Source organism: Atractosteus spatula, chromosome 14, assembly GCF_055471065.1.
Source record: "Atractosteus spatula isolate fAtrSpa1 chromosome 14, fAtrSpa1.hap1, whole genome shotgun sequence".
Classification (NCBI taxonomy): Eukaryota; Metazoa; Chordata; class Actinopteri; order Semionotiformes; family Lepisosteidae; genus Atractosteus; species Atractosteus spatula.
In genome coordinates this window covers 39439287-39452135 of record NC_142719.1, presented here as the reverse complement: position 1 = coordinate 39452135, position 12849 = coordinate 39439287, and the positions used below count along the sequence as shown (strand labels likewise).

Below are 12849 nucleotides of genomic sequence, written 5' to 3'. Positions count from 1 at the left end.
CCAAAGTGTGTTTCATTTTTGCTCCCCAGGGGGGGGCAGTTACTTCAGACAACACACCACAATGAGAGCAGTTCTGAAGCTCACAAACTGGGCAGGGTTGATACCAATTATGAAGCTTATTCACCACTTCAACACTTAAAAGTAAATATAAAAATATATCCAAAATAGAAAAATGAATGCATTTTGCCAATGATTAAGAATTCAACTAAAGCAAACATCAGAAGACACAGTGGTCCACTCTAATCAGGGCTGGGCAACACCACTGCCTCACAGGCTTCCCCATCCAGTGATAATGTGGTAGCAACATTCAACAAGTCAACAATAGGATGCACATCGAACCATAGTTTTCTGGTTAAATCAATCACACTGAACTGCAGTCCATGTGCTTATCTGTTTATTTAACAGAGAGTAACTTAAATTTGCAAAACATATTTTCAGAAATACAAATGCTTTCCCCATAGTCTCCAAATAGCCAACAATGTACAGTAACTGTTAATGGAAAAACTTGCAACACCAGATTCTGAGGTTTAACTACAGTTTTAGCGATTCGGTTGAGTTAGCCGTACTACCATCCCCCATCTTACATTTACGTTAGACTAAATATGATTTGATATCACATCAATTTAAAAAAAAAATGAAAAAAATAATATAGATGTGCAGTGTCTTAAAGCTGGCAATCATTTGGCCACTACAATACATTTTTTTTACCCATGAAGATTAAGAAGTAAAGGACTTAATTATAAAATATACCAGATTGAAGCCACCATTGCTGAAAGATTTCAGATACTCAGAACACTAAACCAGTAGTTAAGCTTTTATGTAAAAAAATTAAAGAGTCTGTTTTGTAACAGCTATGAGAAACTAAAGCAATACCTCAACATGAAAGGACCAGAGCTGCAGCACAAAGCACTTAGGACAGGGTCTTTCATAAGCAGGTACAACATAACTTCAATCTACTAAGAGCAGTGAAATGCAGATAACTGTTTTAAATACAAAAGAGAACCCACATACTCCTTACGAAGTAAGAGACTGGTAAATATAAACTCAAGACTATAAGCTTTAAGTAAAAGAGAGAGTTAAATCTGCCAAGACACAGGAATATTCTCCATAGAATCTCGTATTAAATAAAGTGTTTGCCTTCAACAGAAATAATAAAAAAACATAATTCACATTTAAAGTTCACTTACACAGCTCATATAATAAAATATGAAAGGAATCCCCTTCTGTTGCGATGCATCAGTGTTAAATGTGCAGTCCGATGTGAATTTTGTCATTCACACAATGGATGTGAATAGCTCTTCAAGCTTTAATTGTTGAGTGAAGCCTCTTACTGCAAGTGTCAGTACATTTTTTTGTCAGTTTAAGTGACTGTGGAAAGTGACCCATGATCATAATGATGATCCACCTTGGAGACTGATTAGGCAAAACGAATTGGAGAGCAGTGATTTTTAAAATGTCTTTGCTGAAGAATCCCTTACGAAGGAATTAGTTTACTACCTGTTCCTTCAAAAGATTTGGTGATACCCTGGTGTGTATTCTTAATGCCATTAATGATACCCACAACTGGCTACACTCCTAAAGCATATGCACAGTGATAAATGCACAGGTTTTGCCTTGTTTTTCCACATACAAAATCCTAATTAATTGAAATTATTGTGTCTTTATTCCTACTGGACACTGATTAAAGTCTGGCCATATCAAAGGGCCATTGGCCTTGCCAAACTCAGTGGCAATAGGAACTAAATACGAAAAGACTTTAAAAAGTCTAAATAAGTCATAAATCTCCAAGAATCCTTAAAAAAATTTAAATGAACATTAAGATTATAAAAAGACTTGGAATCTAATAAATTTGTTAATAAACAGTACGTAATACTTAACTCAAACATTCTATGTAAAACTAAAGGCAGAATGTACAATATAAGTAAGCGCAAAAAAGAGAAATCATAGCTATTGTTTCTCTATGTTCTGGAAAGGCTACCTTCAAAAAGAGCAGTGTTCAGTGGCATATATAAACATAGTACTGGCTTAGCTTGAAAGTATCGTGTAAAACAGCCATTAATTCTACAAGATACTATGCTAAAAAAAACATTAAGCTTTAATACTGCTGTTGCTAATGCAATTTGATGTTTAGCTTAAGTGCACTGGACATTAAGTGACAGAATAAAAAAAGGGATAATAAATACATAAAACAAATACAACTAATAAAGTGTTAGAACCAGAAAGAAAGAAATATTCTTTGTGTCTGAATACTGGCGTAAGTATGCCAGAATTTGTCCTCTTTGATCCATATCTGTATATGTTTCATTTAGGTATGAAGTGAAACTGTATGACCAAATACCCTGTGAAATCTGTAGTTTCAAAACTACCGCCATCGTCGACGCAGGTGTTCGTGTTCGGGTGGATTGCAATTGATTGTGCGACTCTTCTTTTTGTCTGGTAGTAGGCCTGATAAAGTCTGATCACTACGAACCATGCATGATCACGGTGTGGGAGGAGTGTGTGTGTGTCGGGGTGGGGGGGTGCAGGCCGAGCTGCCCCTCGGTGTCACTCGATGGTGCTGGCCCTGGCGCAGCAGCGCGGACGCCGGATGTTCTGCAGCACAACGCGGAAGGGGTTGCGGTGCTGCCTCTTCTCCTGCAGGGCCTTGACGGGGCCCTTGAGCGAACCCGTCCTGTTCACTGCGGTGTTGGGGGTGGCCGCAAGAGGCAGGAGAGGGGGCGGCTTCCCGTGCTCCTCGATTTGCTTTTCCAGGTGCTTTTGGATGGCCATTCCCAGGACCTCCACCTCCATGGCGGCTCCATACACTTCCCAGGTCATGCCCTTCTCGTCCCATCTGACCTCTCTGACGGGCTCCGGCTGGTCATCTTCTGTCACGCCCTTTATCTGGATCTCCGGGTAAGATGCTTCTGCTGTTAAACTCAGCGGGCTCATCGGTGCGGTGGCCACAGACCTTGACTCCACCTGGTGCCCCACCTGAAGCTCTGCATCCTTCGTGGCAATCTTGACCTCCTCCACACCGGGTGGGGCTCCCTTCCCGGTAGAATAAGGAAAAAAGAAAGCAGCGCAGCCTTCTGGAGGGGTCATGGGACTTGTGGCTGCTGACTTACACAGAGCTTCCAGGCTAACCTGAATCTCCGCATGTTGTGTGCTGGCTGACAAGGTATGAGGAGAGATATAGGTTGGCGAAGTTACTGCCTGACCTTTGTTATCCCTAAACACGTTATCATGGACTTTGAGCTTTGCATCAGACTCACTAAGGCAGCGGGCTTTTATTTTACTTCCCCCGGACTGTTTCAATTGATTCTTCTCCTCATGCTGCGAAGGGTTCAAGGCGGAACTAGGTTTTAATGTGGAGCCACTTTCTTTGACACCAGAATTTGGCAATACATTCAGCTCTCCTGTTCTCTTGTCTTCATTCCCTTTTGTTATGGAGCAAAAATTACCGGCACTTTTAGGCTCAGGCTGCATAGTGTTGTCTTTATGAATGACAAGTTTCACGGTTACCCCCTGACTGGCTTTTGTCTGTGGGGACTGAACCTTGATCTGTTTTGGTTCTTGGGTTTCATGCACATTTATTTGGAACTTAGTAGATGCTTCCGTGTTTTGTTTTTGGCCATCAGAGTGCGCAAGATTATTAAAATCCTTTTCGGGAAGGCTAATGTTTGGATCAATAGCCTTTTTTAGGCTCTGCTCTTCATTTCGAATTGCTTTTGAATTTGTAATGACAGTGGAACCATCCGACAAGACAGCATAGTCCCCTTTTGGATTTCCACACTCATTCAAGGAATCTGTTTCTTTATCACTTGAGTGTGAAGATGATTTTATCTCTTCAATCACTTCTTTTTTGATCGAACATGTGGATGCATGATTCGTCACGTTACTGTCATCTACTGCTTTACTGCTGGTTTGGCTGGGATGTGGAGAACTACACTCGTTCTTTGTCTGATCTTTAACTGGTCCTGCAGACAATCTGGAATTTTCCTGTGCAACTTTTGTCACTTTTGCTGTAACAACTGTATCCCTTTGTACAATGTCACTAGACTCTTCCACATGTACAGCAGAGGTCTGATCTGTTTGCTCAGAGGTCTTGTCCTTGACTTCTGAGGTTTCTCCAAGGCTGTTGACCATTTCCTGGGGCTGACAAGGGCCACTTCCATCCAGGTGCTTGACTTCAGAGTTCACATTAAAGGGAGATGAGTCAGATTTTTTTTCACAGCTAACGCCTCCCTTAAGATAATGAGAATTTAGGTTTGAGCCATCAGCTACCTCAACAGGATCTGCCATTACTTCACCACCATTGAGTGATACTTGAAAGCTACCAGTTAGGTCTTTGGTGCTCCCCATTTTCACTCTGTATTCATTTTTACAGTCTTCCAGAAGTGTAGATTACTACAACCTGCAACAACAAAAAACGCTATGTATTTTCATCTACATATACATAACTTCTAGTCTCTCTTTTTGCTTGTACCAATGTTCAAGAAGAGACAAACTATATACCACATACTGTTTTAAATACAAATAGTGTGCTGCATTCAAAACAACTGCATTTGAACATTTACTCAAGATATCAGTAATAATTCTATAACACTGATACACTATATTTATGCCCTTTAATTAATTATGACTACAACCTCAGTAAAGGATCGAATATAACAACATGATGTTGAAAAGCTTTACTTTTAACTTCACACACAGCACAAATAAAAAAGAAAATTGCTCAAACATTAATTTAAGCCACTTTACATTTGCTGCTCACATTGGCAAGCCTTAGTATCTGACCAGTTTTGCCCAGACAGTTATAGATGATTTATGTTTATATCATAAGGGCCCTTAAGAATTGTTGTTAATGACATTATGTAAAGAAGTAAGACACAAAGAAGGTTCTACAATAGCTATATACTCAAGCTTGCAGTGACACACTGAGGCCCAGGGCCAAAATGTAAGCCTCCAGTGGTGTATTTATTTCAGCATGTAAAACAAGCAGAGATGTTTATTGAAATAAGATACACAGTTGTGTTTGTTTTAATGATAATTAAAGTTTTTTTGCTCAATAGTTTTACACTGGAAAAACTTTCTCCCCAAAAAAGAAACAAATATGCATTTTGATGAAATGAAGAATGGAGCTATGTGAAGAAATGTACTGTCCATTGAACCGAATGGCTGTGCGAACAACACGATGAATTGTCCAGTGTGGGTGGTATTGTTTCCTGTGTCGTGCGGCTTGTCAGAGGCTGTGGGCTTTTGCGTGTTTGTTAAAATTTTAAAACTGCAAGGTTCTTAAAGGGCTGGCACAATGAAATCTCTTTAGAGAAAAAAATGTAAGTTAAATGGGGTGTAATGAAACAAACTAGTGGTTTAGGAACATTGTTAGCAAATCAAAATCAGAAATTTCGGAATCCGTATAATAAATTATCATCTGAATTTAGGTATTGGAGTATAAAGGTGTCTTATAAGGCACATTTTTTAAAGGGAAAAGCTTGTATTTCCCATTTTTGAGGTAATCCTCTGAAATCATATGTCTAGCACAGTCAAATACTCTAAATGTTAGCAACCAATAAGTAGGGGTTCCAAGCCCTAATTGACTATTTCACAAATTAAGCAGTAAATAATGTTAGAATACAGCATTTGTATCCTGAGCAGCTACAATAACAGAAGTAGCAACAGAACAGGTTATCTCGTTAGAAATGAGCCAGATTCGTTGTATCATATAAGCTGAATTCAAGATGTGAATAATGGGAATAAAATACCGAATTTACCCAACAATAAAAAGCACAGTTTCTCAATAGATTTCCTTAGAGATCTTCACTACATTTTAATCTCCACAATTAAAAATGAGTGTTTTTCACTTGTTAACACATACAATAGACTCTATTAATTGAGAAATCTCAGGCTGATTACATTTATACTAGGAACGACTAACACCCTCTTAACACAATTCAAAACTCAAGCCACATACATTATCAGACAGATGCCACAATGTTCCTCACAAAAGGACTATTTCACAAATTCGTAGCCAGACGTAACTGTCCTGTCCCTCCCCCCCTTAATTTGAGGTGCTAACAATCTAAAATCTCAAACAGCAGTATATGCTTATCCTCTGATTATAAAAGAGAGACTAATTACAAAAGGTAGATTGGAATGCATTATTACCTTAGTAAGAAGCGCAGAAATGGAAGACAACTCCATCCATTTCCCACAAAGGGGGTCTTTACTCATTACAGTTCACAGATTTAGTTGTACAGGGGATACCCTACACTCCTTCCTGCTGCTTCATATACAGTAGATATCATCTGCAGTGGTAGAGAGAATAAAAAAAACACGAAGGTTCCTCTCGAAAATCCTTAGATGTTGCAACAGATCAGGAATTAAAAGCTTCTTGTTCTCCGTCTCCCTGGAAACCAGCTCCAACCTGGTTGTGACTGGAAATCGAAGAACACGATTTTCCTGTGCGTTTCTCTTGTTCAGTCTAAAACAAATACACGCAGTTAGAAATATTCATACAAATACGAATATATATCTAATAAATAACAAAGAAATCGGATGTAACGTACAAAAAAACGGTCTTGTCAAATCAGATAAAAATACATGTAGCCACAGTGAAGCATTATTATTATTATTATTATTATTATTATTATTTTATTATTATTATTTAAACGCTACAACGCACACATAAGCAAACAAGTTCTTGGATGTTGGAAGCAAAATAAATAAATAAAATGTGGAGATAAAAGTTACTATTTATATAATGTCAATGTTACAAGAGAAACTGCAATTTGGAAACAACACGACATCCCCAACAGCCTCCATTTGTTATCATGGGGATATCAACAAGTTACGGTTGTCGTTGAATGGGCAGTAGTAAACGTGTCAAAACATAACACAAAGGATTTTCCAAATGTCCTTTTCAGAAACTTATCGGCGTAGTATCCTTATGTGATGCAAAGAAAAGAGTCGAATATTTTTCCGGAACGGATATCCATGCAGGGGACCACTGTGTTTCGTCAAAGAGGGTATTCACTGTCTTGCTCTTCAACTTGTGCAATGGCATTTTAAATTCCGAGAGAACACTCCATCATAATACAGAAAAAAGAACAACACTCGGTCTAGTTAAATTCTAGCAATATGGTACAGATACCTGCATCGTGTTTTCTTAAAAACGAAGGTGGGCGTGCGATAATGTGAGTAGCTCATCCGATGTTGCAAGTTAAAGGGGGAAAATAAACGAAAACGTGAAACTTAAAATTGGGGTAAAAAGTTAATCGAAGTCCTCACAAGCCTCATCTTAAAACGGGAACATATATATATATTAAAAAAAAAACTACGGTAACGACAATTGTAAAAACGAGCCTTGCAACCTAAGATCTGGCTGTTACAATAGGAAAGCAATGGAATGATAATGCTAAGAGGTGGATCGCACAAATAACACACAGTCACTATTATGAGGCATTTACCTTGAGGAAAATGGTGCTGTGCAAAACGTTCCCCCGCGCGATGAAGCTGTAATAAGTACAGATGATGTCTCTTTGCTGCCGAAGGGACTAATGGAGGCGAGATTTTCCTGTACATCAACTGCGAACAGGTCAGCCCTTCAACATTGCCATACAGCTATCCGGTTCGCTTACACAGGGAGTGAATCGAATAACCAAACGCGGAACAGACTGATATAGCCTAGCCATAAAGCATCATTCATTATTCTGGCGTGAATGTCATATGCCTAGGGAATATAGTACTTAACAAAGCATTTAAAGATTGTTAGGCAAACTAAAAAAAAATATGAATACCTTGGTATACTGTGGTAAAAAGGAAAAGCCTCATTTATATGCATATAATCACAGCAGTATAGTGAGAGTATCACGCCATCCTGATTTATTCATTACCCCCAATGAAATAGGAACAGAACATTACAGAATATGTAATAATTATTAAACGCAAAATCTAACACCCTGTCATAATATTGTACAGAACAAAGTAATTTTTCTCATTAATAATTAATTGAACTAACTCCATAAAATACAAGGGTCACATTTATTTACTTCTCTAAGTATTTCTTTAAATAAATTCCAACAAAAACAAATCTATGGTAACGTTCTGCTCTTTGGAAGTGACATGGAAGCCCGCGGAACTATATAAAGGTCTCCAGAGGTTTTCTGTTTCCCTGGGGTACAAGAGGATGTAACACATTGAAAACATTCAGTCATAACATGCATCATCATGGTTTAGGTTAGACAGATTTCCAAAGCCTGTTGGTAAATGGTCATTGACCTCCATAAGTTGGGGGATGACTACTCAAGAATTTGCAAAAAGCTGATTCTACCACCTTCGCCTGTAGTGTCCATTTTATGAATTTTAAATTTATATATATAGTGAAATTGATATTTTATATAGTGGCAACCCCGCCAGGAAGAGAGCACAGGTGTACCTTTCTTTCCACTACAGGCTGTGAGACAAGAGATTTGAGAGACAACCGTCAATCCAAAGGCAATAGCTGGAGACCTCCAACACAAACTGGCGTCTTCAGGGTACGAAGTGTCAAAAACTGCCATTCCGAGTTACCTGCACGAATTTGGTATTTCTGTTCTGGTTGCAAAGAGGAAGGCTCTTCTGAAGGCGAACCACAGAAAGGGGTGTCTATGCCTGAATGACAATTTAAACTTTTTCTTAAGGTCAGATGAAACACAAATTGTGCTTTCTGGACATTCTCATCAGTGTTATGATTGACAGAAAGGTGGAGGTAATGTTGAAAAGACACTTTAGCCCACTGTGAAGTACGGCAGTGGATCTATTATATCATAGGGCTGTTTGATATCATCAGTTTCTGGAGCCCTTGTTAAGACAAAGGGAATCGTGAACATCATAACATGGTGTCCCAACACCTAGTTCCCTCTGCCAAAAAGCTTGAGTTTGGCCAAAAATGGACAATCTTCTTTGGATACGATGTTATACTGAGTTCTTGACTACTTGGTTATTATATAAAGACTCCTGGGCACAGTTCGTAAGAATAGGAGTGGCCTCCAAGCTGAATTCCACTCTTAGAAGTTTACACAAATCTGGCCTACTTCAACTTCCTCCAAACCTCCACTGGTGAAGTAAATTCTCACTTCTATGTAGAATAGTGGGGCTGCTGGTATGAAATGTTTGCTTAGTGTCCCCCACATGGGTGCCATTGCATTTCTGTGGTGGATGAAGCAGGTCCTGTTCTATACAGTATATAGAGTGCTATCGGATGCCTTGGCACTATATTAATATGTGGAATTATATGTATAATTAGCATTGAGCAAGAAGGGTATTTTCTTTTCTTGTTTTAGTGAATCTTCAGGTACAGATTAAGTCATGATGAATGTTTGTTGTTCTCCCTATTGAAGATCAAAGCCTTGCTGAAATGTTTCCATCTCGAGTGGAGGACTATAGGATTTCAAAGGTGAGAGGCTAATTTCCTCTGTAAAAAAATTCAAATAAAAGGGATTGCAACCAGATCGGTGCATCTGTCTTTTTCTTATTTATAGTTTTTTGGATGTATAACACAACTGCTTTGAGCAGCAAAGAATGATAACACAAAAATGTAAAACAGAATAGACATTTTATTATTTCCCACTTGATAAACCTCTAGTTTGGAGCTATTCTTATCATGCTCATTATACATTCTTTATATTGTGAAACAATAAAAAGCAATCATTTCATGCCTCCACCCCCATTCCTATCCTCACATATTACTGCTTGCACTCTGCCTATTTTATGTAACTAGAGAGCTGTTGAATTCAACAGTACATGCATGGGAAATTACCATAAGTATGACAGTAATTATAATCTACACTTTTAGGCAGAAACACTGTTTGAAAATGTCATTCTGGAAAATTGTAGACAGAATCATACTTCTAGGCATTAAAACAGAGGAAATAAACTAAATTCAAATGCTTGCATGAATACACTGTCATACTAAGAAATGGAAGTCCTCATAACAGAGGCTCAGTCCTCCTTCAGTGGTGATTACAGCTACAACATGTTTTGGGATTGATTCCACTATATGCTCACAGAGAGATGTATGATACCACCCTGCTAACAACAAATGATGTAGCTGTGCCTGAGATGCATATAGCAGAGAACTAGCTTCTCGCAGCCAGAATTTTGATTTCTCTTTTGGTGTGTTTTTGTACAGTATCTTAGAATCACTGTCTTTTAACCCTTGAGGCTGTCTGAACTGGCACATAATCCAGGTTTGCATAATCCAGGTTTAATGATGCACTATACCCCTGGGCACTAACAATTATGTCTTTGGTGAGACCGCATACATTTGACTTCTTTCCCATTGGAAAGCACATTGGTTAAAAGATATGATCTGATGTTACTTTATAGTTCTTGATAATTATGGGAAGTACTATGTGCTGGATGTTTCTTACTATTTTAGACAAGATTTGTCACTCCTATGGAACATACGTTTTTCTAATATTGCAGTAAAGTAGTAAACATCTGTTCAGTGAATTAATTGCATTGCATTGCTTATTTTAAGATGCTGTATTACTCTGGCTCTCAAATTAGCATCCTTGATCCTCTGACAAGCAGCTTCAAAGTCACTTTGAGCTTAATGATGAAACTCTCATATTACATGTTCTTCCTCCACGATCGAAGAAGTTGAGTGCAAGTACTTACCGGGACCCCTTTTTAGGGGCCCGTCTGAGTTGTGGACACTTTGTATCTTTATGCTGAATGAGATCACTTGTGTTTTCCTTGGCTTATGTAGTCAGTGCAGAATAACACATTTTTGTGACTGGTACTGGAAAAGATCGGATAAACCAAACAAGAGAGTGAAATCAAACATTTTAGGTGATTTTTTTCCTTTTTAACATAGAAAGGGACTTGAAGCTGCATTCTTGTTTTAGATCCAGGGAAATAAAACTAAGTAGCCATAGAGCATTAACAACTAGTATTTTACTAGTATTGACCACTGCTTGGTCATATAGTTATATTGAATTATTTGCCTGGGAATCACATTACAAGTGTTTGCACATTGTTTCTCTTGGCTTTATTTCAGAAACATCCCAAGTGATTTTATCACAGCATGATACTTTTTTTTTGTATTTGGCAAAAAATATAAAACTCTACTTACATTAAAGTGGAAGAAAACATGGGTTTATTTCTACCAACATAATCCTTGTTCATCTGTTAGGAACAGAAAAACTCTGTGACTTTCAGGAATAAGAAACACAATATTTCAGGAGGTCTGGCAGTATCAGGTGCTGTTTTTGTTCACGTAACTACATCCTTTCGCTGCTCTCCAGAGGGGCAACAGTAAGGTTTAGAAAGGAATAAGGTCATTTAGTGTATTTGAACTCACTGACATGTCTAGTTGACTCAAAGAGAGCACTTGGGCCTGTGTCAAAAAGATAAAAAGAAAATGGCCTAAAATGGCTTACATAAAATATTTCACTTATTGGAAAAGTTACTGCGTTTCATGCCTCAGTTTTTATGCCTGAAAACTTTATTTTGAACCATCATCACCTTCATACTGGTGAAATGGTAGATCTGGACATGAGGTGTGTTTTTTATATTTTAATTTTCTCACAGTCTAAAGGGGAAATCTGCACAATCTTTGGGACTACAACAATGATCTTTTGTCAAACTGAAATGTGTGAGATACTGTATTGTCTCTTTTCCCTTTATATGCTGCTTTTCAGTTATTTGTCAAAAACAGTTGTCTTACTCCAGTCAGCTCTGTGTTTTTAATTATCTAATTATTAATTGGTTTATTCATTGTTACATAATGCAATTAAAGGTGTTAGAAGTTACATTCCCCAACCATTAGATAGATTGAATTCCTAATTTATTTGACTAATGCTATTTACAACGCAAATTACTACAGTATGAACCCATCTATACAGCTGGGCACTTTACTAGAGTAATTGAGCAGAAGGAGGACCTTGCTCAGAATTACAACAGCAGTGTCTCTCCTGATATTTTAACCTACGTCCTTCCTGTGACAAGTCCAAAACTCTGACCACTGCACTTCACCTTAGCCCAGACCTGTGTTGTCTGAACTGCTTTTTTCCAACTCGATCTCCTCTTGTTTAATTTAATAATATTAAGCATTCTTGGAATGGTTTAAGGAGCGGGTCACTTAAAGGTAAACTACCCCAGTCCTGAAGTTTTATGTCCCTGAAAACCAGATTTACAAAACTTAGCAAGAGACAGCCCTCACAATTAATTTTTTGTCTGAATACATACTCATGTGTTCTTCAAATAAGTTCTGTAAAATATGTGCGCCATATTGATTTTCTTTCGCAAGGAACGCCATTCAAGAATCAGATGCTCTGTGAATGTTTGTGTGTTTTAGTATAATATGTTTTGGCTTAACTCACTTGGGTTAAGGGGTGAGGATGAGGAGGCTCACAACCCCAAAAAGAAACAAGTGAACCTTAAAACCTCCAATGCAGAAATAGTGATGAAAAGACCATTCAAGCACTAGAACGCAATGATTCAAATGATTTTATGCTTATTTCAGAATTAGTTCAGATGCATGCTTCTGAAGGCCAGTCACATTTTCTTAATTAAGTGTAATTAATACCTTGAAATCCTGCTAAGAAGGCTGCGCCAGTTGGAAACAAGCAATGAGAAATTACTACGTGAAGAATCCAGGTTTTTGTTGAAAGTTTTTACATATGAAAAGGGAACCAGCTACAGGACATAATGAGGCCTTTAAATATTAATGAAGAGAAAGTCTGGAAACCAGGATGAAAACTGGTTGAAAACTGGAGAGCACATTAAATAGTTTGGTATAAGAACTACAAGGTTAAAATATCAATTAGTAAAAGAAAGCAATTTGAGAATGGAATTTTGTTTCCATTTGAGACCCCAAAG

At 38.0% G+C, this 12849-nt stretch overlaps 1 protein-coding gene across 1 annotated transcript; it reads right to left on the bottom strand.

Moving 5' to 3' along the window:
• Window positions 1–381: 381 nt before the first annotated feature.
• gprin1 (G protein regulated inducer of neurite outgrowth 1) lies at window positions 382–7636 on the bottom strand. Its single transcript, XM_088932758.1, has 3 exons — window positions 7452–7636; window positions 6151–6466; window positions 382–4396 (listed from the first exon to the last, which is right to left on the bottom strand). The coding sequence occupies exon 3, from the start codon at window positions 4342–4344 to the stop codon at window positions 2545–2547; it is 1800 nt and encodes a 599-aa protein (XP_088788884.1). The 5' UTR covers window positions 4345–4396; window positions 6151–6466; window positions 7452–7636; the 3' UTR covers window positions 382–2544.
• Window positions 7637–12849: the final 5213 nt, after the last annotated feature.